This window comes from Danio aesculapii, chromosome 14 (genome assembly GCF_903798145.1).
Source record: "Danio aesculapii chromosome 14, fDanAes4.1, whole genome shotgun sequence".
Classification (NCBI taxonomy): domain Eukaryota; kingdom Metazoa; phylum Chordata; class Actinopteri; order Cypriniformes; family Danionidae; genus Danio; species Danio aesculapii.
Window position 1 is genome coordinate 27,063,367 of NC_079448.1, and position 25,209 is coordinate 27,088,575.

General features: G+C 37.5%; 2 protein-coding genes across 5 annotated transcripts in view; one reads left to right on the forward strand and one right to left on the reverse strand.

Annotated features, from left to right (window-relative positions):
* matr3l1.2 (matrin 3-like 1.2) overlaps window positions 1-13,068 on the reverse strand; it is a 28,950-nt gene extending 15,882 nt beyond the window's left edge. For 2 of the 4 annotated variants that reach the window (XR_008838771.1, XR_008838770.1), the window contains exons 1-5: window positions 12,994-13,068; window positions 11,324-11,609; window positions 8,317-9,678; window positions 6,011-7,369; window positions 1,873-4,370 (exon numbers count right to left, since the gene is read on the reverse strand). The gene's annotated coding sequence lies outside the window, so the exon portion shown is untranslated. Of the gene's footprint in view, window positions 1-1,872; window positions 4,371-6,010; window positions 7,370-8,316; window positions 9,679-11,323; window positions 11,610-12,993 lie in introns of those variants that run through there. The other 2 variants (XM_056471975.1, XM_056471974.1) reach the window with 1 other exon arrangement.
* arhgef37 (Rho guanine nucleotide exchange factor (GEF) 37) overlaps window positions 1-23,324 on the forward strand; it is a 284,253-nt gene extending 260,929 nt beyond the window's left edge. The window contains exon 13 of the mRNA XM_056471988.1: window positions 23,045-23,324. Within this exon, the coding sequence (XP_056327963.1) occupies window positions 23,045-23,233 (189 nt within the window). The 3' untranslated portion in view covers window positions 23,234-23,324. The remainder of the gene's footprint in view (window positions 1-23,044) is intronic.
* Window positions 23,325-25,209: the final 1,885 nt, after the last annotated feature.

The following is a 25,209-nucleotide window of genomic DNA, read 5'->3' on the forward strand; positions in this document are numbered from 1 at the left end:
TTTGAGAAAAAAACCTATAGTAATTTATAATAAACACGTTTTTGAACCACATAGTAAACTGTATAATGTGTACAACTCTTTGTTAATGAATGCTACAGAATACTGCATAGTAAACTGATCAACTGTAACTTTAGTGTAAACTGTGGTGTGTTGTGATGGTGTATAATTATAGAAAGTATTAAATAATTGGTTTATTACTACAGTAGTGTCGTACCACAGTATTAATATAATTACTACAAAAGTTTAATTCAAGTTATCATATATAGTATATAGTAACACTATATTCACTACAGTATCTACTGCCTCGATGACATTTTAGTTCAGTGGAAAACGCGGCCTTCTTCATATTAGGATCATGCCCAACATAATGTGGTTATTTTCTATTTATACATCCTTTGAAATATGGTATAAATCGCAAAAATGCAGACTTTTCTCTATGTCTACCATTCAGTCTTTTACTTCCTGCCCTCCATCTGAAATTCGTGCATCACCAGAACCATGTGATTGAAAACAACCTATACCTTACCTTTATTGAGGGCAACATTTTGGCTCAGAAAACAAAAAGCCTACATGCTTTCACCAAAAGATGGTTGAATTGTTTGATAATGCATAAAGCATTAAAGACTCACCTACTATGACCTACAGCCTGCATTAAGGGATTTATAAATGTACACTACCCACAATTCTTCAAAACAAATGACCTCTTTTAAATGAAGCTCTTTTAATAAGTAACAAACAATATTTGTCATAAATTTATTTAATGAGAAAATTGTCATCTTTATATTCCACTGAGAAATTCCTTCAGTGAACCACAGAAAATCACTGAATTGTGCTGTGTAAAGGTAGTGTTGAACAGCTATGTATTGGTTATGTGTGATCAAAATGTGACAAAGTTCTGCCAAAATGCAAAAACGAAAAATTGAATGTTGATTCACAAGCAACATTAATAGTAATACTAAAAACGTTTAATCTATTATTTTAAATTGACTGGCTTTTTGCTTCAAATTAAGTGCGCAACGTTGTTATTCTCCACATAGCTGGTTGGCTTAACTTCCTGAATAAAGGCCACTTAAAAAAATGAAAAGCATTAATGTGCTTTACATTAGAAACAGGAATAAGTGGAAGTCCATTGTACAAGTGGATCTGCTTACATGCCTCCTTATTTGAACTGCAATGAAATGCAAACCAATGACAAGAGCAAAAAGGATGGTGGAGTGGTATAAAGAACACCATGATGCAAAGATTTAAAGCAGTATCAGATGATTACGATTTGAAGATTTTATAGCACAATTTGCAGAATTCCAAGACGACGTATGAAAACTGATTTAGCTGGAAATTATATGCATTAGTAAAGCGAATGTTTCGTACCAGTGGAAGTAAAAGCTGCCAAATTGAATGGAATGTTAAACCTCATGCAGAATTATGAATTTGGTGGCACCAGAAAAAGTCCAGACATGAAAATGGCACTTTAAGTTTCAGTGCCGACAAAGAAAACAGACTATACAGAACCCCAGTGAGTACTGAATTTAATGGCTCACAGTATATCAGCAAAACCCTTTCAGTATTGAAAGAAAATGTCCGCTGCGCGTGAACGCGAGTTAAAGCAATCAACGCCAACCGCACAGTGTAGTTACATATGATTTGAGTAAATATCACCAAAAATAAACTAAATACGATCAAAACATCCATGGACGAAACGTGAGGATGAATTAAAAGCACGAGAGTAAACGTGCACGATGAGGCCTACGTTACGCCGCAACCTTGGAACCGTTGTTAACGTGTTTCTGTAGCTCGGGTTTAAATAGACCTTCATTAAAACATAAAAGACTTAATATTATATCTGTTGTTCGAACACAATATGTTGTTACTTACATTTTTTCTTCTTATTTCCAACCCTCGAGTAAAAATCCTTTACGTCGCAAGAAGTGAAACACGATCAAACAGCACGGCAAATGCGCACGGCGTGAACGCGGAAACAACTACGAACGTAAAAAATTTCTACTTCCGATGCAAGTCAAAATAAAAGTCCCACTACTAACCCTAGGAACAACGACAAAGGGCAAGATTCTTTACTACTAATACCATCAAAGCTGACAAAATTATGAAGTCCTTATTATTTACAAATCGACTGAATATCGAGAAAGCATGATTGATGTATAGTGACTATGTAAATTTGAGTTTTTAATTTGCTACCTTTACACTAGCTAAAATCAAAACCTAATTTTAACGGGGTTGTTGAAAAATCTAACTCTGATATGTGAGGTTACAGTGTATTTTGTGTGAAGAGAAAATAATCTTTAAGTCAAAAGGGCTTTCAATCTTCAGATGAGGATAATGGTTGAGAACAAGGATCATTGCTTGTAAAAGATCTGCACCATTAGGTGACCATAAATTGCATGCAATATTGTACCAATTTACTCTGCACGTATATGCAGAAATACAGACGAGCCTTGTGACCTCTGAACATTCATATACATTTTCAATGAATAGTTTTTAAATAAAGTACACAAAACAGTAACTCAGTCCATGGATTAATAAAACTTTGAAGAGATGGCATATTTAATTTAAAACAAATAAAAACCTTGCTGTGGGTGACACTCCATTTATAATTTTTCCCATAATTTTCTCAGATTTTCCAGCCTGCTTAGTCCAAATATCAGATCAAAAATCTATTTTTGTCAGTAAATATAAATTCAAACACTTCTTTTCTCTGTTATTTTTCGTCTGTGCTTTAGTTTTAGTGATCGACAACAGAAACCCATTCATATATCCCATCCTCTTCTGCACAAGACTCGTGATAGCAGGCCTTACAGTTGGTGCATCTGATCCACGCTTCAGAAGCTTTCGGATCATCATCTGTGCCATGTTTTATTAGACAGCCACCGCAATTGTAGGAGGTGGTCTTTCGTATTTGTTTTAAATGTTCATTGTAAAAAAGGTCTTGTAAATTTTCTTGCAAATATGGCATAGTGTTGCCTCTGGGTGACTTTACCCATCTACTATTTTGTACAAGAACAAAGTCTTTGAATGAAGATACTTCAGCAGCTGCTGGTTGATTCAAGCCACTTTCAGTGCTGCAATGTGCTTCATCTTCAGCAGACGCTGTAAAACCTTCCAGGCTGGAAGAAGGAAGTTCATACTCAATGGAGGCAAACTCATTTATTGGGAACATCCCCATTGTCCTGAACCCATCCTGAGCTCTTTCCACAGTGGCAGTTTTCTTCCATGATTCCATAAAAACAGAACAATAATGAGCTTTGGGCAACTTCATGTCTTCATGTAGATGATTCCACTGATTGGTGCTCACTTCACACCAGTGGTGTTTGAGACTTTGAAACAGAGCTTGGCTTGATTGTTGCAATGCAGGATAGCATATGACTTCCACATTGTTCTGGTTCATGAGACTGAGAAAGCTGAGGTTAAAGACATAGCGGCTCTGGCCATCGAGGAGCAGAAGATGGGGCCTGGCGTCATCTTTCGGGAGCTGTGCCACAAACATTTCACCCCACTCATTAAACATCTCTGCAGTTATCCAGCCACTCTCTGATGCTTTCATGCACATGTTTTCAAGAGACGCGTTCAACCACTCATTTCTCACCACGCTTCCTTTAAAAATGATGAGTGGAGGAGCAAATGTACCACAGGCATTGAATGCTGCTAATACAGCAGAAACCTCATCAGTTTCCCCTTCAGTGTTGATCTGAAAGCAAGGGTCTTCTCCTTTATTGACATATTGCTCAGACAAAAAGATGTCTTGTAGTTCTGATAAATCACACTTCCAGATATGTGAAGGTATGTCCTTAATTCCCAATGCATCAAGGGTGACTTTGTACATTCTAAACCAGCTACTCAGTTCCTTTTCATTCATTTTTGTGGCTGGTGATATGGCTTCTGGTTTCTTTATTTGCAGCCCAGGGTTTCGCTTCATAAAACCCTCAAACCAGTAATAGCCTGCCTTCTGCTTGTCTTCTGAAAACCCTTGTATGCCATTTATTTTGGCAAACTCAAAAGCAAGAGACTGAACATCAGTCTTCCTCAACAGGAAGCCTCTCTCTAGAAGTGAGGTGAGAAGGTTTGCTAACTCCCGCTCAGATTCAACAGGAATGAATGGTTTTCTTCCAGATGCATGTTCAGAGCCCTCAACAAGTCCTTTCAAACGTCTTTGAAGAGTTGTTTTCGGCAAATTCCACTTTCTTGCAAGCAATCGTACTACAGGTTTCTTCCCTGATTCAACCTGCACTTTATACTCCTCTAGCGCACCTTTCATTTGGTCTTCTTTCCACAGATTCATCTTCAGTCCTTTTCTTCCTTTGAGATGTCTTTCATCTTGTTGTATTCCTGACTTTTCGGTTAGGTTAGGTGCCATTTTACTATAAAAAGAGAAAACAATGCAGTTAAATTAGTTCTATCTATTCCTCCACTAATAAAACTGAAATAAGTGTAAATTAAATCTAACAATGCATAAAAACAAAATTCACTTAGATTAAATTGTAAACCAAAAATAATTAATTTAATTCACGAACACATAAAATAATACTAAAATAGTACTGCTGTGGAAAAAACAGCTTTAGGGTAAACAGCCCACACTGTTTGGATCCCTAATTAGCATTCATTGATTATACATATGCTCCAGGCCCCTGTATAATTTAAATGAGAACCTTTTACACTTTTCATTCAAAGAGTTTCATTGATAAAGCATATACAAACTGCATCACATAACTATAGGATACGGGAGTGTGCTCCATGCAGGTGAGTGGGTTTGACAATCCACCAGTTGGACATACTCTTCCTGTCTTAATACACCAGGTACTTAAAAAAAAAATACTTCTATGTTTTATATGTTTGCTTCTATAATTGTTTATATAGCACCTATTTGTATTTATAGCTCTTCATTTTCACACTGACATTAATATCTCTTCTTTAAATACATTATGAACAACAATCACGCTAATTATTTTCTTTGCTCTCTATTTCCACCTGGGGGTGTCCAAGGCTTCTAGAGATTGTGCAGTACAACTTGATGAGATCCAAGACCTGTGAAGAGATGATGCCATCCATCCCAGGATTTCGAGGACAACACAAACACTTAATGAACTTCATTGAACATGTACACATAGACATCACATATATAGTTGAAGTCAAAATTACTAGCCCCCCTTTGAATTTTTTAAAAATATTTCCCAAATGATGTTTAACAGAGCAAGGAAATTTTCACAGTATGTCTGATAATATTTTTTCTTCTGGAGAAAGTCTTATTTGTATTATTTCGGCTAGAATAAAAGCAGTTTTGAATTTTTTATGAACCATTTTAGGGTCAAAATTATTAGCCCCTTTAAGCTATTTTTTTCGACTGTCTATAGAAAAACCATCAGTATACATTAACTTGGCTAATTACCCTAACCTGCCTAGATAACCTAATTAACCTAGTTAAGCCTTTAAAAGTCACCAAGCTGTATAGAAGTGTCTTAAAAAATCTAGTAAAATATTATTTACTGTCATCATGGCAAAGATTAAATTCAGTTATTAGAGAGGAGTAATTAAATCTATTATGTTTAGAAATGTGTTGAAAAAAATCTCTCCGTTAAACAGAAATTGGGGGGAAAAATAAACAGGGGGGCTAAAAATTTAGGGGGGCTAATAATATTGACTTCAACTGTATACTATATAACTGCAGGTTAACTATGTTTATATATAATAATTTTAACTGTTAAAAGTTATTAGTTACTTTTAATTAAAGTTATTAGTAACTAATAAAGTTATGGTAACTAATAACATTAACTTTTCTGAGTTTGATTGGAATGTAATAATGTGCACCTTTTGTAAAGCTGCTTTGAAATAATAATTATTATGTAAAGTGATATACAAATAAACTTGAATTGAATGGAATGCTCTATTAGGCAGCCACTTCAACTGCTGAAGGTGGACTGTTATTTTTGTTTTAAATGTTCATTATAAATAAGGTGCTCAGAGATTTTTTTTTACAAACATGGCATAGGGTGTCTTTACTCACTTGCTGGTTGTTTGAACATTGACAGCCACTTCAGCAGCTGGAGGTTCATCCAGGCCACTCTGAGTACTGCAATGTGCTTCATCTTCAACAGGCGCTGTGAAACCCTCCAGGGTGGAAGAAGGAAGTTCATGCTCAATGGAGGCAAACTCATTGATTGGGAACATCCCCATTGTCCTGAACCCATCTTGAGCTCTTTCCACAGTGGCAGTTTTCTTCCATGATTCCATAAAAACAGAACAATAATGAGCTTTGGGCAACTTCATGTCTTCATGTTGATGATTCCACTGATTGGTGCTCACTTCACACCAGTTGTGTTTGAGACTTTGAAACAGAGCTTGGCTTGACTGTTGCAATGCAGGATAGCATATGACTTCCACATGGTTCTGGTTCATGAGACTGAGAAAGCTGAGGTTAAAGACATAGCGGCTCTGGCCATCGAGGAGCAGAAGATGGGGCCTGGCGTCATCTTTCGGGAGCTGTGCCACAAACATTTCACCCCACTCATTAAACATCTCTGCAGTTATCCAGCCACTCTCTGATGCTCTCATGCACATGTTTTCAAGAGACGCGTTCAACCACTCATTTCTCACCACGCTTCCTTTAAAAATGATGAGTGGAGGAGCAAATGTACCACAGGCATTGAATGCTGCTAATACAGCAGAAACCTCTTCAGTTTCCCATTCACTGTTGATCTGAAAGCAAGGGTCTTCTCCTTTATTGACATATCGCTCAGACAAAAATATGTCTTGTAGTTCTGATAAATCACACTTCCAGATATGTGAAGGTATGTCCTTAATTCCCAATGCATCAAGGGTGACTTTGTACATTCTAAACCAGCTACTCAGTTCCTTTTCATTCATTTTTGTAGCTGGTGATATGGCTTCTGGTTTCTTTATTTGCAGCCCAGGGTTTCGCTTCATAAAACCCTCAAACCAGTAATAGCCTGCCTTCTGCTTGTCTTCTGAAAACCCTTGTATGCCATTTATTTTGGCAAACTCAAAAGCAAGAGACTGAACATCAGTCTTCCTCAACAGGAAGCCTCTCTCTAGAAGTGAGGTGAGAAGGTTTGCTAACTCCCGCTCAGATTCAATAGGAATGAATGGTTTTCTTCCAGATGCATGCACAGATCCTTTAACAAGTCCTTTCACACGTCTTTGAAGAGTTGTTTTCGGTAAGTTCCACTTCCTTGCAAGCAATCGTACTGCAGGTTTCTTCCCCGATTCAACCTGCACTTTATACTCCTCTATCGCACCTTTCATTTGGTCTTCTTTCCACAGATTCATCTTCAGTCCTTTTCTTCCTTTGAGTTGTATTTCATCTTGTTGTATTCCTGACTGCCTTCGGTTAGGTGCCATTTTTCTATAAAAAGATAAAACAATGCAGTTAAGTTAGGTCTAACCTTTCCTCCGCTAATAATAATAATATCACTCACTCACACAATTTCCTTCAGCTTAGTCCCTGATTTATCAGGGGTCACCACAGCATAATGAATCACCAATTACTCTGGCAGAAGTTTTTTTATGTTGTGGATGGCCATCTGAACATTACCATGATGCAGGTCATGTCTCAGAGACTCTGAAAGATTATTATTTATTATTCATTTTTTTAATTTTTATCATTTTTTTTTGGCACACCAATGCACATTACATAAGTGCAGCAGTCCAGACACATTGACATATTTGCAATATATTATGCCCTATTAAACATTGGGGTCACACATAAGAAAAGTCCAAACAGAGCAGCTCTGATTCACTATAAGGCATTGATTAAGAATAATCTGATCTCTGATGTGACAGAATGAGAGTTGAATGCAATGTTCCTCCCATTCATCTGTATCTATACTGTGTAAGTGTGCAGAGACAGAAGAAATAACAAGTCTTTTAGGTATGATCTCATGGCCCTTTGAATTCAGAAAGTGCCCTGGACAAATATGATAAGATCCTGCGAAATACTTTATACATAATAATGAACAGCAAATATCTCAATAATAGGCAGGTAATAAGCCACTAGTAAATATTGAAAACTGATTTTTTTAATAATTTGTAGAATTTTTCAATGAATAATTTTGGAATCATTTAAACATTTTGAAACTGGCTGGTTGAAATATGTCTAAGGATTAATTCAACTTTGAAATGACGACATATTTAATTTAAAACAAGCTTCTGGATCATTATCTGTGGCATGTTCTGTCAGACAGCCACTTCAATTGTAGAAGGTGGAGTGTCTTTTTTTTGTTTTAAATGTTCATTATAAAGAAGGTGCTTTGTGTTTTTTTTACAAACATAGCATAGAGTGTCTTTACTCACTTGCTGCCTTTTTGAACTCTGACAAAGTCTTTGAATGAAGCCACTTCAGCAGCTGGAGATTCATCCAGGCCACCTTCAGTACTGCAATGTGCTTCATCTTCAACAGACGCTGTGAAACCCTCCAGCTTGGAAGGAGAAATTTCATACTCAATGGAGGCAAACTCATTTATTGGGAACATCCCCATTGTCCTGAACCCATCCTGAGCTCTTTCCACAGTGGCAGTTTTTTTCCATGTTTCCATAAAAACAGAACAATAATGAGCTTTGGGCAACTTCATGTCTTCATGTTGATGATTCCACTGATTGGTGCTCACTTCACACCAGTTGTGTTTGAGACTTTGAAACAGAGCTTGGCTTGACTGTTGCAATGCAGGATAGCATATGACTTCCACATTGTTCTGGTTCATGAGACTGAGAAAGCTGAGGTTAAAGACATAGCGGCTCTGGCCATCGAGGAGCAGAAGATGGGGCCTGGCGTCATCTTTCGGGAGCTGTGCCACAAACATTTCACCCCACTCATTAAACATCTCTGCAGTTATCCAGCCACTCTCTGATGCTTTCATGCACATGTTTTCAAGAGACGCGTTCAACCACTCATTTCTCACCACGCTTCCTTTAAAAATGATGAGTGGAGGAGCAAATGTACCACAGGCATTGAATGCTGCTAATACAGCAGAAACCTCATCAGTTTCCCCATCACTGTTGATCTGAAAGCAAGGGTCTTCTCCTTTATTGACATATTGCTCAGACAAAAAGATGTCTTGTAGTTCTGATAAATCACACTTCCAGATATGTGAAGGTATGTCCTTAATTCCCAATGCATCAAGGGTGACTTTGTACATTCTAAACCAGCTACTCAGTTCCTTTTCATTCATTTTTGTAGCTGGTGATATGGCTTCTGGTTTCTTTATTTGCAGCCCAGGGTTTCGCTTCATAAAGCCCTCAAACCAGTAATAGCCTGCCTTCTGCTTGTCTTCTGAAAACCCTTGTATGCCATTTATTTTGGCAAACTCAAAAGCAAGAGACTGAACATCAGTCTTCCTCAACAGGAAGCCTCTCTCTAGAAGTGAGGTGAGAAGGTTTGCTAACTCCCGCTCAGATTCAATAGGAATGAATGGTTTTCTTCCAGATGCATGTTCAGAGCCCTCAACAAGTCCTTTCAAACGTCTTTGAAGAGTTGTTTTCGGCAAATTCCACTTTCTTGCAAGCAATCGTACCACAGGTTTCTTCCCTGATTCAACCTGCACTTTATACTCCTCTAGCGCACCTTTCATTTGGTCTTCTTTCCAAAGATTCATCGTCAATCCTTTTCTTCCTTTGAGATGGCTTTCATCTTGCTGTTCTCGGTTGGGTGCCAGTTTTCTAAAAAAATACAAAAACATTGAATTGGGTCTACGCTCTACTCCACTAATAATATTACGTTTTGCACAAATGTAATTCTCAGATCCAGTTAATATACAGCATATAGTTTTAATATTTACAGCAATATACAAATACACACGCACACAGACAACTACATATTGCAGCCCAAACCATCACTGATCCACTGTGGTACGCTTCTTTGAGGCTTATCCACACTGTAACTCTTCCTGATGTAGGAAAGACAGTGAAGGTGAACTCATCAGAGAGCAATACGTGTTTCACATTGTTCACAGTGACTAACAGTTTTGGTAGAAACACTAGAGTTAAAGTGCACATTTAATTCTGCAGAAAGTTGGGCTTTATGTTTATGGATCAAATCGGTTTAAGCACCCAAATATCCCTTTCAGACCGCTTCCTCTTGTGTCCACAGCCCCCTGTCAGATGTGGTTCATCCTTTTTGGAGGTATGCTGACATTACTCTGGATACCGTGGCTGAGACATCACAAGAACTTGCTGTCTTGGTCACAGATGTGTCAGTGAGATACACACCAAAATTTGTCCTCTTCTGAACTATGATATCCATAATGCTGTGTGCAAAATTGTGGTATTACTTTGCAAATTAAACCTTCACACTCTGCTCATACTGGTGGAACATGCAATCAATGATGATCAGATTTACTCATGAAACCTCCAACATTAAATTGGCCCGTGTTTCAGTTTCATTGTCCAACCCCTGTTTGTTTGATTTGTAATTCTCGATAATGAAATATTGGAAATTATACAATCGCTGTTTTTCACAGTACCGTTCCCTGCAGCACTCTCTTACTGAAAGTGAGCTTAAATGCACTGCAGTCTCCTATGCCACTCTCTCTGTCTAGTCTTTAGTTTAGTTTTTGAAAGTTTACAGTCACTGATTTCCTAGTTGATGTTGTGAACATGCATATTAGGTGTTATTATTTTAAAGATCAGGTGCAAGACAAAATAAAGAACTCAATATTTGGACACTGTTTGTGCATCTCTCTCTCTCTCTCTCTCTGTTAAGCACTGATTTTATCTGTATTTCTTCCATTGTATTTATGTCCATTATTGGTTCTTATGTCCAAATTGGCCTATTTTTATTGCTGACTCGGATTCAATAATGTTTTATCTTCATTTAAGTTAGGCTAGCAGTTCCTTCGTTTACATTGAAATGAAATTAAGATTTGTGAAATTTACTAGATTGCTAGTGCATGGCATCATTTGTTAGAATCGTACATGGTTCAAAACAATGAATAAGCCAACATATCTAAGAATATCTACTTTAAGCCAGTGATAAACTGGGATTAAGTGAAAATCTGAACAACTGTACTGGATAAGCAGTAAATGTCCTTAATATTGAGCCCTGCTTGATTAAATATTGTAAATTTGATTAAATGTTGTAAATTTAATAAATGTTGTTTTCCTGTGGTACTGATATTTAAAGGTAGCATATGTGACTAAAAAATAAAAAAACTCAAATAAAAAAACACTTTACTGTTATAAAAAAATTGACTGGTAAAATATCTAATATTTTGTTAAAATTATTCACATATTCTGCAAAGGGGCTCATAAATGCTGCCACTGTAGATATTAGTATTTATATTGCAAAATGAGAAGGTTCACTCACCCCAACTCAGATTCAACAGGAATGAATGGTGTTCTTCCAGATTCACACTCAGATCCCTCAAGAAGTCCTTTCAAACGTCTTTGAAGAGTTGTTTTCGGCAAATTCCACTTCCTTGCAAGCAATCGTACCACAGGTTTCTTCCCTGATTCAACCTGCACTTTATACTCCTCTAGCGCACCTTTCATTTGGTCCTCTTTCCACTGATTCATCTTCAGTCCTTTTCTTCCTTTGAGCTGTCTTTCATCTTGCCGTTTTCCTGACTGCTTTCGAATAGGTGCCATTTTTTCTATAAAAAATAGAATAATGTTCTTGAATTAGGCCTACCATCTACTCCACTAATAACATTGTTTAAGTATATTTTACACCCCTCTACAGTTAATTAACCAAATCTATGCAACTTTTAATTATGTACTGACCATATGTGTACGCACACACACGTTTTAGTGTTGTCAAACATATTGATATCAATACCTGCTTGATGTGAACAATATAAAGATAATGAACAAGACAGTTAAACAGCAACCCAGGCCAATGCAATAACATCAATCCAGTTCTTATAAGCCCTTTACAGGGTTTCTGCAGGTTTCAAGTCAAATTTAAGACTATTTAAGACCACTAAGAATGAAATTTTAGACTTATACAAGGTTAAACACTAAGTATTTTTCTAATGACCCGATATTATCATGATGAATCATAAATTTGTTTTTAGTTTTCTTTGCCTGATTAGAGATTTAATTTGGAATTTGCTGTAAAAATGTCAAAAAGATGTTGTGAATTGTATCTCTTTGCAATAAAAAACTTAAATATAAAGAATAAGATTTTATTGAGATGTATTTTTGGCAGTTGGATAGATGTCTGCCAGATTGAGTAACTTTATTTGGACAATGTTTGGACAAAATTAAGACCTGGTTTAAATGATTTAAGACCTACAACACAATATTTCAGTGAATTTAAGACTTTTTAAGGCCTAAAATATAATTGTTGAAATTTAAGACATTTTAAGACCCAGCAGAACATACTGACTTTAGTTCTTACAGCCACAATAAAGACCCTCAGGTGTAAAAAATCATGGTTAACAACACTCTTAAAACATTGGTGTTGTCTCACAATGAATTTAAACATCTGAAAACATGGCACATTTGCTATTTTTTATTCAAAATGCTCTAAATTAAACTTTCTATTTAGAATAAATGTCATCATCACCATTATGTCATAAAATGTTGTCAAAACTCACAGCCTCATAGCTAGCAGCTAGTGCCATTTTCTGTAATTCTTGTTATCTTTTAACCATCCTACAGATAAAACTGATCTGATTCAAACTACTCAGACCTTTAAACAGAAAAAGAAACATTGGTCATTACATTAGCATCCATTTTCCTGTAGCATATTAGAAAACAGCGAGCTTTTGATTTCATCCGTGTATGACGGCGAATGTTCATTTTTAATCAGAAGAGCTTTTGAATCGTCCCACATTAACGGGCAGCAACTGTCCCACTTTACCTTAACATGCTAACGTGCTAAGCTAAGCTAAGTGGGTCACAATAATAAACCTTCTATCAAATAATCGAATGTGTCTTTTAAAAAATGCCAATTCAGATATTTAATATAAAAGTACAACATCAAATACATTAATAAAAGCTTCTTTGCAGAGTATTTGTCAATGAACTTACCATGTGCTTGTTTTGTTGAAGCAAACCAATGATGTCACGTCAAATCGGCCACATTGAGGTAATTATTCATGAGTGCTACAATATGATTGGCTCCTGATACTTAAAGCATAATCAAGAATTATATGTAGTTGACCCACTTTACCTTATGTCCCACTTTTCCGGATATCTCTCTTAACCTCTTAACGCCCTTAATCTTGCAATGCAAAGATCTGGGTTTCTGCAGTTGCTGTAAAACAGGCTAAAGGCGGGTTATAAAATATAATGTTATTAACATTTAGAGGGTGGAAAGGCCATGCAGGATCGAACAGGCCTTGACATTTTACAGTGATGCTCAAACAGCATAAACTGCACTATTTGAACAATCTGGGGTAAGTATAGTACGAAGATACACTTTACTTTCAGGAACAGTGATGTTAAAACAATTTAATTGCATGTAATTTATTACATTTTATTACTAAAATGAAAACAGAAAATATAAAAGCTAAACCGATTGCATTAATAGCCCAAATTGTTATCTTTTATTGATCATACACACAGCTTCATATGCACTTCAAACATTTACTTTAACTTTAAACATTATAAATTGTAATCAGAGCCTTTCTTTTTATAATGTTGCTTGAACTTTTCCTGCGTATAATTTATTGGATTAATCCTTTGATTTGAACACTTACCTTTTACTCTTCTTTGAGCTTTGATCTCTGTTGACCTTTTACATTATTGACCTTAACAGTGAGGACAAGTAAGTTGTCACAATATTAGACAGTACAATGCCGATGTGACGTGACTGTCAATTGAAAAAGTGATGCTGGTGTGAGACATGGCATTCCAGCAGAAATAAAACAAAGGGGAAAAGAAAAAAGAAAACTATATATATATATATATATATATATATATATATATATATATATATATATATATATATATATATATATATATATATATATATATATATATATATATATATGCATACAGCATAAAATAGTTCACCTCTTTTTGAAAATGTATTTCTTAGTGAATATAGGTATACAAATGCAAACAGATTTATGAAAATATAAAACATATTTAATAAAATATTTTCGTCACTGAATATATTTAGAAATAAAAAAAATAGTATATTTAAATTCATGCAGAATATTGCAAAAAAAAAAACTTTACAAACTACAAAATGTCCACAATTTCCACTATAATTTTGAAATCCAAACAGGGGCGGACTTAGGGATTTGGAGGCCCTAGTTCCAGGTATGGTGCCCTTGGGGATGCTCATTTCGATTAATTTTCCCAACCGCTGCTAGCTACCCGAATATTAACCATTTACTGGTCAGATTAATATTGACTTATTATTTAATTAAAAAAAAAAAACTAATTGACATCTCTTTTGTGTCTGACACATTAAATACTGCATTTAAAATAGGGTTTACTGATTTATTTTAACATGCAAACAACAGCATACAGAACATTAACATCAGAACATCTTCACGCACCTACTTTTCCAAAAGCATAAAAAAGAATAAAAATAAATAAAAAGAATAAAATAAAGAGGCCTGCCCTTTATTTTAATGACATTAAAATCTTTAATGATTACATACAGATTTTACAACATTGATTCGTTCATTTTCTTTTCGACTTAGTCCCTTTATTAATCTGGGGTCACCACAGCAGAATGAACCACCAATTTATCCAGCATATGTTTTACGCAGCGGATGCCCTTCCAGTTGCAACCCATTACTGGAAAACACCCATACACTCTCATTCACACACATACACCCCAAACAATTTAGCCTACCCAATTCACCTATACCACATGTCTTTGGACTTGTGGGGGAAACCGGAGCACCCAGAGGAAACCCACACGAACACAGGGAGAACAGGCAAACTCCACACAGAAACACCAACTGACCCAGCCGTGGCTTGGCATTGGTCAGGGCCCCTAATTCCCCGGGGCCCTAAGTGGCTGCTCACCTCGCTTATTGGTTAAGTCCGCCCCTGAATACAAACACCATATTTTTTAAAATACTATTTACATACCATTCGTATAACATTAGCCTATTCATATCTGACAGTATTCTCGTTATTATTATTTTTTTCTTAATGGCATTAAAATATTACTGGTATTTGAAGAACGTTTCAAAGAAATAGTGTATAAGCCCTCTTTTACAGAACTGTCACCCTGCTGCACCAGCAGATGGCAGCAAAAGAACACTTATATCACAACTGTCAGACGATAGCACGTTAAACTCACTGTAGTTAGTGCAGTTGGTTATTTACTATCGTTTTAATTATTACCAGCTCTGCACATTTACTCAATTACCTTTAAGAGGTGAATATGGGTTGTGTTTAAACCTTATTGAAGGATCTTGTTTGCCTGTTGGACACTGATAGACTTCACATGAAGGCTGGACTGTCTGTTGTTAGAGCTGATTTTCCTTTATTTTCCCTTCTTTCGCTAATGACATAAAAGAGTTGAAATATCAACTTTGTAAAGATATTGATATGTTGGCACAAGCTGTCTAAAAACTATACAGAAGGGAAATGTGTTCTGTTTTTATTCAGGTGTGTCCAGACAGGTCGTCAGGCTGAACTTACCATTGGGCCTGAGTGGCTTCAACCCATGGGCCTTCACCTATTTACATTTGTTTTACTTGTTCAGAAATATGCCAGACACGTTCCCACTGCTGGCCCAGAGCGAGTGGTGAGGGCTATATAAACAGGCCAGCTGGGGCTAATAGCCTCCAACTGTGTCCCAAACAATGCTTGATTCTGATTGGCTGATGGAAATTCTAAGGTATACAATTATTTTTAGCGAAACGCACAGCTAAAGTAGTTCCAGGTAGGTCTTAACCCCATTACAGTTTCATATCACTACCCTGAATAATTTCAGTTAATTCAAATTACGTGCACACACACACACACAGGATCAAAACCAAAGACTTTGGATGAGATGGATGTAAGAAACTAGTCCAATAGACAGCAGTGGTTTGAAGAGAAAAACCTGACCATATCTTGAAATACATCACTTGAACCTCTTTAAGTACAGTTGAAGTCAGAATTATTAGCCCCCCTGTTTATTCTTTCCCCAGTTTCTGTTCTGTTCAACACATTTCTAAACATAATAGTTTTAATAACTCATCTAATAACTGATTTATTTTATCTTTGCCATGATGACAATAAATAATATTTTACTAGATATTTTTCAAGACACTTCCATACTATACAGCTTAAAGAGACATTTAAAGGCTTAACTAGGTTAATCAGGTTAACTAGGCAGGTTAGGGTAATTAGGCAAGTTATTGTATAACGATGGTTTGTTCTGTAGATAGTCGGAAAAAATTTGCTTAAAGGGGCTAATAATTTTGTCCTTAAAATGGTTCATAAAAAAATTTAAAACTGCATTTATTCTAGCCGAAATAAAACAAATAAGACTTTCTTCAGAAGAAAAAAATATCAGACATACTGTGAAAATTTCCTTGCTCTGTTAAACATCATTTGGGAAATATTTAAAAAAAAGAAAAGAAAATTCAAAGACGGGCTAATAATTCTGACTTCAACTGCATATAATAGTATACTAAACGGAATAAATGACTTCAGTGCGTTGAATTATTTAAAAATAATGTACATCTGAGGTGTTGATGCGACCATGAAGCAGAGTCAGTTATTCTTTACATAATTCAATGGACCAGACTCAATTACTTCTTAAAGAATCAACACCATAACTTTTCAATCCAGATAGATGGGGCAACCATTACTGCATCCAAAATAGTAGAAAGCCTTGGAGTAACGATTGATGACCAACTAAACTTCTCTAACCACATTTCTAGAACTGCTCGATCTTGCAGATTCGCACTCTATAACATCAGAAAGGTCCGACCCTTCCTATCTGAACATGCAGCTCAACTCATTGTTCAAGCTCTTGTTCTCTCCAAACTGGACTATTGCAACTCTCTACTAGCCGGGCTTCCAGCTAACTCTATCAAACCTCTTCAGCTGCTTCAGAACGCAGCAGCACGAGTGGTCTTTGATGAACCCAAAAGAGCACGTCACTCCGCTACTCACCCGTTTGCACTGGCTGCCAGTTGCTGCTCGCATCAAATTCAAAGCTCTGATGTTTGCTTACAAAGCGACTTCTGGCTTTGCTCCTTCTTATCTGCTCTCACTTCTGCAGATTTATGTGCCCTCCAGAAACTTGCGTTCTGTGAATGAACGTCGCCTCGTGGTTCCATCCCTAAGAGGGAAGAAATCACTTTCCCGAACTCTCGCATTCAATCTGCCCAGTTGGTGGAATGAACTCCCTAAATGCATCAGAACAGCAGAGTCACTTGCTGTCTTCAAGAAACGACTAAAAACTCAACTGTTTAGTCTCCACTTTCCTTCCTAATCTTAACTGCCTCTCTGGCTATACCACTAACTGTACTCTCTCTCAAAAAATAAAAAATTATATTACTAATGCTTTGCTTCTTAGACTTTACACACCTGAAACTTGGATAAAAGCGTCTGCTAAATGACTAAATGTAAATGTAAATTTGAAACCCATTCATAAATAGTCATTTGTTTAGTTAAACTAATTAACAAATCGGTTGTAGTAGAGATTTAACTCCAAGGTAAAATTCAGTTTTCACCATTTACTCGCCCACAAATAAAAAAAAAAACAGTGTTAATCTCTGTCTTTATCTTTGTTATTTCAGATGTAACAGTCACAGAGAGCATGCTGTAATTTATTGATGTTTAATATTACTTTTAAAGTGGAACTCTTGAGGTATTTGAAGCATAGGGGCTAAAATATAATCCCAGACCCTTATATCTGTCTCTGTTAGCAGTGAGCTCATCTGGTTTAAGAATGTATTGTAACGTAAGCAGCACAAAACATACACATTAATTTGACATAGTGCTTCTTATCAGGGCTGCTACGGGTGAACTACAGGTGAAGACAGCTAAAACATCCAATCCTTTATCCCACCACATCTGCAAATCTGGGACACATTACATGCATAATCTCTTAACTTTTTTATACATCTATTTTGTGCATATTTCTCTGATTGCCTGTTTATATGCATATTCACATAGATTATCTCCATTCATTATGCATCATGACTGATGAGCTAGTGATGCCTTTCAGGAGTTTAGCTCATGTTTCCATATCAACACAGTCACACTACACATTTATGTGATGGTGAGATGCACTTAAAAAGAGAGTAAAAAAGAAACCACATACCATACAAGGCAGAAGAGATGAGACAGAAACAAATTAAAGAAATATCAATGAATATCCATTCCCACATAGCAAAGTTTCTCTGCTGGCTTCCATACAAGGGCCAAACATGGACCATATCTGGGCCAAGTCTCAGTCTATTTAATAACTGGACCAAATATGTTCGTGTGTCATAACTGCAATGAATTTGATGAACCCATGAAGCATTTTGCTTTATGGCTGAGCTTTTATTCGAAGCGACCCGATTGGTAGAATTTTTCCTTTACTTAAAAACAATTTAAATGTATTTTAAAAGTGGGTCAAGAATCAAGATAGGCCAAAGTTACATGGGTCACATGTACATTTTTAACATCTGGGCCAAATACTCCATTTAATCTGGTCCAAGTCTTATGTGCTGCCTTAAAGACGGTGCCACCTCTGCCAAACCCGGTCCATGTTTGGCCCACATGCTGCATGCCGGGCGAATGCCTGTTGTGCCAGCTTTATGCCAAATCTGGGCCAGATTTATTTGCTTCCTGGGATGTTTCTTGCATGTTTGTGGCCTCAAAAGTTTGTCCATTTTCTCAGCATTTAAAAAAAACCTGTATCCACCGTGTGACTGTGTTGCCTCACACAAAGTAGGTCCCTGTTTCAAGTCCCAGCTGAGCCATAATGTCTTTCATTTGGAGTTTGACTTTCTCCCAGTGTCACGTGGGTTTCCTCTGGGTGCTCTGGTTTCCTCCCACAGTTCCAAGGCATGTGACATGGTGAATTAGATAATCTGGTCATATGAAAGTGTGTATTTGTGAATAGGAGAGTGTGTGGGTGTTTCCCAGCACTAGGGGTTGCACGAGTAAGTGCGGTCTCAGGGCTGGATTGCTGCAGGAAAGGAATCTGCCAGTAAAATATATTCATTCATCATATCCATTTATTTCATTGCTCTAAGCTGAAGGACAGTGAGTGAGTGAGTAAGCTGATCTTCCAGTGCAGTGCTCCTCTAAAAACGATCAGCTGTGAGCATTTCTCCAGTTGTGGAAGCTTAGCACCTTATTATGTCGCTAGTTTCTTCTTAAATTGCGTTACTCTTCTGAAAAAAAAAAAATAAATTTGCTTTGAGAAAAGACACTTTGGTGGATACACAAGTATCTCTTTGGAAATGAGTGATGGAAACACCTAATTTAAATAAAACTCCCTTAATTCACAAAATAAAGGCGAGCAAAAAAGGGTTCATGCAAATAATGGAAAAATGAAAACGCATTTAACAAAATAAACTGAATACATTTAAAAGAAGTGAACATAGAGACACTCTCAGAAAAAAATACAGGTACATGGTGGTACAAATAATGTTCCTTAAGGAACAGTGTTAAAAGTTGTACCTTATATGGTACAGAAAAGACCTCTTATGATTCTGTTCTGTATCCTTATGGTACAATTGAAATGAAGGTACACAATTGTTCTCATAAAAAAGGTACATAAGTGTTGGACAACTCCTTCTTTATTACAATATCTATGAAAACAAGTATTACTGGAAAGGCAAATTGATTTCATGAAAATTTCCATAGTAAAACATGAATTATCATTTAAAAGCATACAGTATGTTTAAAGAAATTCATAAACATTCATTATTAAGTTCTATAATACAAAACAACTGGTAAAAACAAAACTATAGGTATTGTAAAATAAACATTTAAGGCATTTTTCTGATAGATACATTTTTATTATTGATATCCACTATCAATTTGCTTTCCACTGGTCAAACATTTCCAATCAAACATTGTGCATATCTCGACATGGTACTTTTGCATAATTCTATTTTTATTTTAACATTAACATAAGTAAATTAAATGAACTTTTAAGTGATTACAAGGGTATTGTGTGAACATTGGAGAAAAAAGTTTTATATTGTACATGGGAGAATGTGTTTCTGTAAAATTAATGTGAAAAGTGTTGTGAAATGTTTAGGAAAAAATAGATCTTTTGATTCATGTTAAGGTACTATTTTCTATTCTTTATTGTAAATGGAAAAGGTGCATTTACACAAAAAGAAACTTTTTTTTGTAAACTAAAACATGATTAATATCAGTATTTGATGTTTTATATTTACTGAAAATAAATTGACACATTTTGGATTTAGCAAAATGCCTTTAAATAGTTCTTGAAGGAACACAATTGACGCTGTTAAGTGTCTTGTCACTGTAGTGGTACCTTCATGGATCATATTTGTACCTTTAATGAAGGTACAATATTGTATCTGCAGGTTTTAAAAACTAAAGACACATTTTGGTTTCCCATGGTACAAATCATATCCTTAAAGGTACAAACTGGAATGGTACAAATTTGTTTCTTTGTCTTAAGGCACAATTCTGTTCCATAAAAAGGTACTGCCCCAATGACAAGGGTTTGTACCTTCTTTGGTACAACATTTTACAATTTTTTTCCTGAGAGTTTTTTTCACGTTAGAACAGAAGGCCAGTTATTGTTTAATGTTGCTGTATATACACAAAGAGGATCTACAAGTATGCAGATGGAGATTTAACATAAAATATTTATCTAGAATATTGTCTCATTTAGACCATAATGCTCTATCATAATGCTCAGAAATTGTGACTCAAATGCCTCATCTCCATAATTGCTCACCTTTTGTCTAAATAAAAATCTAAATTTTTTGTCACATGCTTTGAATGCTCAGCTGTGATGCAACAAACCTTGCCATATATGTGAACATAAAAAGCTGTTTATCTGTCCTATAACTGCTCCAGGTAAACTCAGGTGATAGAGAGCTCCATTGGCACCCATCTGAACACAACCATCCCAATCCCTCTATTGCTTTGTTTTCAGTGACGAGGGAATACCAGGGCACCAGATTTATAGCGCAGGTGGGGGACGCAATGTCAGGTGCAGATAGTAGGATGTTTTGAGTTGTGTACCCAGAAGTGCTGTCCCCACCTGCCCTCATAATCTGATGCCCCGGGATGCCCCAATCACAGAGAACAAACTAACAGAGTAAAATGTACCTTGCCAGCTCACAGAAGGTATCATTTATGCAACAATATAAGCCTTAAAGCTAAAATATTTGTCTGTAATATATATATGCTTTGTGTATTTTTATTTATTTATTTTATTATACTATTTTTTGTCACCATTAAAGGTTATATCTTTAAATTAAATGTCATAATTTGAATGTATTCTAGTCTAAAGACACATCTTTTTGCACTAGCACACATACAAAATAGAAATGTATGGCTTTGAAATCCAAATCATTTAAAGGGGTGGTCCACTACGATATCATATTTTAAACTTGAGTTGATGTGTAATGTAGCTGTGTGAACATAAAAAGCATCTCTGAATGTAATACTCTCAAAGTTAAATACAAAGGGAGACATTGGCTTTTACAGAGTTAGCTTAGCAAAGCCTACAGTAAACAAAGTTTGGAGATTACAAAAAAATACATCAAGGCTAGTGAGATCATAAATGCATCAGGTGACACGCATTCACCATGCATACACCCCGCAGTAAAGAGGCGTGGCCAGAGGCGCTGTAATGTTATAGCAGAGAAAGCTAAAATGCCGTCCAAATTTTCACAGAGCTCATCCTGTTTCTGTATTTGGGCTTCCAAAGGACACGACACAAAGAGGAAAGTGCTTACAATTGAATTTAATTATGTTCCAGACAATTATAAAAAATATATAACAAGCATTTGACAAAGGACAGCTTCCAGAATCTCTCCTAGATCAGTACTGAATTCAGTTAAAATCTCCTCAAAGAAGGAGCAGATCCAACCATAATAGATGAAGCTGTGGATTGTGAGCCAAAACCTGTAAGTACTTTTATTTGTTAAAATTGATCTATTACGTGCATAGTTTTCTAGCTTTAATGGTATGTTGTAGCAAGGACGTAAAAAAAAACAGGAAATGCTGTTTGGCACCGTTAACAATTTAGCTACAAACTGCTGTAAACACCCACAATCTTCAGCAGCGCTGCAGTGTCTCTCTATGCAGCCAAAAAAATAATAATTATAATAACATGATTTTCTACAAATGAAGCATGAGCACACATTGCTTTGCATCTTATAAACACAATCAAGCCTTAAAAATACACTCTAGACTACCCCTTTAATTGATTGTTGGGTGGTATTAGTCAGGGCAACTTGAGACTTGTAATCTAAGACTTGTGTTAGTCTGTCTGTTTCTCCTTATCCTGAAATTCACATAATTGTTGATCCAGCCCGTATCAAGAGCGGATGATTGTCTTGGTCATGGTTAAGGCAAGATGTTTTGCCAAAGGAGAACTGCTGAGTATTAATGTTAGTAGTATGTAAGTAACTGTGACAATTCATCCACCATGTTGTCATTATCTCATGACTTACCTGTGTCAGTTGCTTCACTTCCATTTATAACGTTGCCTCACAGGATTGAATGCACACTTCATATTCTCACCAGAATTAGTAGGGCACCCAGATACGTTTCGCTAACAGTTTTTTGAATGCTATAAATTTATATAGTAATTTACTCATGTACTGTTTTTCACATATTCTACAGTATTTTGAAGTGTATGTGATGTCAGAAGTACTGCATTACTTCATAAAAATAGTATATAGGATGCTTTTAATATATTGGTTATAGTATACAGGACCCTGTCACGGATTGGTCAGGCTCTCACGATCCCCACTCACGAAGATCACCATCACCTGACTTCTAATGAGCACACAGCTGCATCACATTCACGAGCACCAGATAAAAGCACAGCACTCCAGTCGCTCATGGTCCGGGCTCGTCTCGACGAAAGCGGACAACTGAGCGACCACTCAGCGTAGTCATCCTCAGCTAAACAAACGATTTACTTACCTGTTCTCTTTGTATTCCTCCCTAGTCTTCCTGGTCCTCCCGTATCGTCCTGTCTTCCAGTCCTTCCAAGTCTGTGTCATCCTCTGTCAGCTGTATCTGGTGTGTGCTGTCCATCCTCGTGTATTCCTGTTACCCAGCCACGGAGGAGAAGACCCCAACATCATTCCTGATCCTCCTGGCTATCCTTCATGTGCTCCTTGTTGTCATTCAATAAACACCCTAACGTTTCCTTACCTCTGTCTCCTGTCCGCTTCATAACAGAAGCCCGGACCAATAACGACGACAACATGAGCACCCCCGATCACTTTCAAGAGCTGGTGGACCAGTTGAAGCGGATTCTACAGCCACCAGCACCGAGCACTTCCGCCTCCACAGTTCCTTCTTCGGCCCTTCCTTCCAGTCCCATGGCCCGACCAGCGCCCTACTCAGGCGGAGCGGGGGAGTGCAATGGTTTTCTGTTACAATGTTCCCTCATATTCGAAATGCAACCTTCTCTATATCCCACAGATAAGTCAAAGATCGCCTACATCGTATCTCTACTCTCTGGACCTGCACTTAAATGGGCTGAGACGATCTGGAACCAAGCCGGGCCGGTCATGAATTCCATCACTACCTTCACGGAGTATTTCAAAGAGGTGTTTGGACGTTCTGATGGGGAAGTAGCCGCTGGAGAGCAGCTGTATCATCTAAAGCAAGGTACTCTATCTACACAGGAATATGCTCTCCGGTTTCGCACTCTAGCAGCTGCAAGTGGATGGAATGAGAGATCGTTGTTGACCACGTACCGGCTCGGCTTGGAACCCACTCTCCGAATCCAACTGGCCACATTAGATGATACAATGGGTCTGGAGAGATTCATCCAACATTCTCTCCGATGTTCCGATCGTCTTCGTTCCTATCAACAGGACACCATCACCCCCTCGTCTGCACTCCTCCAATCGCCTGAGTCAACAGCCTCTCCAGAACCAGAACCCATGATAATAGAGTCTGGAAGACTGACATCAGCGGAACGACAGAGGAGGCTGACCCGGGGTCTGTGTCTATACTGCGGTGTCAGTGGACACACCCGTATGGAGTGTCCCCTTCGTCCCATTCGGACTTCAGTGAGTGTATTCAGTACGAATATTGAACAATGTAAACCACTTACTACCACCGTACAAATAACTACTGCCTCTATTTCTCTCCTTGTCACAGCCCTCATCGACTCCGGGTCAGCAGGGAACTTCATCTCCCAATCCCTCTGTCGTCAACTCCACCTCCGTACTGAGGCGTCCTCGCATATATACCAGATACAACCGATAACCCAGTGCACTCGATCTTCGACCCGTATCCATCGACAATGCGAAGACATCCTTCTTCAAGTGGGGGTGTTACATCAAGAGAGCTTCCCAGCTACCGCCGCATCGGCCATGGGACTGCGCGATCGACCTAGTTCCAGATGCCCAGTTGCCAAGAGGTAGGATCTACCCGCTCTCGCTTCCAGAGAATCAGGCAATGGAAGATTACATAAGGGAGGCTCTGAGTCAGGGGTACATACGTCACTCAAAATCACCAGCCGCCTCAAGCTTCTTCTTTGTGGCCAAGAAGGACGGAGGGCTGCGTCCATGCATCGACTACAGGGTCCTAAATAACGGTACAGTAAAATACCGATATCCCCTTCCTCTGGTACCAGCCGCTTTGGAACAGCTCCGAGAAGCTAAAGTCTTCACTAAATTGGACCTCCGCAGCGCGTATAATCTGATAAGAATACGTGAGGGGGACCAATGGAAGACAGCATTCGTGACCCCTACTGGCCACTATGAATATGAGGTCATGCCTTACGGTCTGGTCAACGCCCCCTCCGTATTCCAAAACTTCATTCATGAAGTCCTCCGGGAGTTTCTTCACCACTGTGTAATAGTGTACATAGATGACATCCTCATTTACTCCCGGAGTGAGGCCGAACATCGCCAACACGTTGCGGAGGTCCTACACACATTGAGAGAACATCACCTCTACCTCAAAGCGGAGAAATGCTCATTCCACCAGAAGTCGATTCATTTCCTGGGATACATCATTGACCAAACCGGTATACGTATGGATGGGAAGAAAATTGAGGCTGTTCTATCCTGGTCAGAACCCACTTCCATTAAGGAGCTCCAGAGGTTTCTTGGGTTTGCTAACTTTTATAGACGATTTATCAAGGACTAC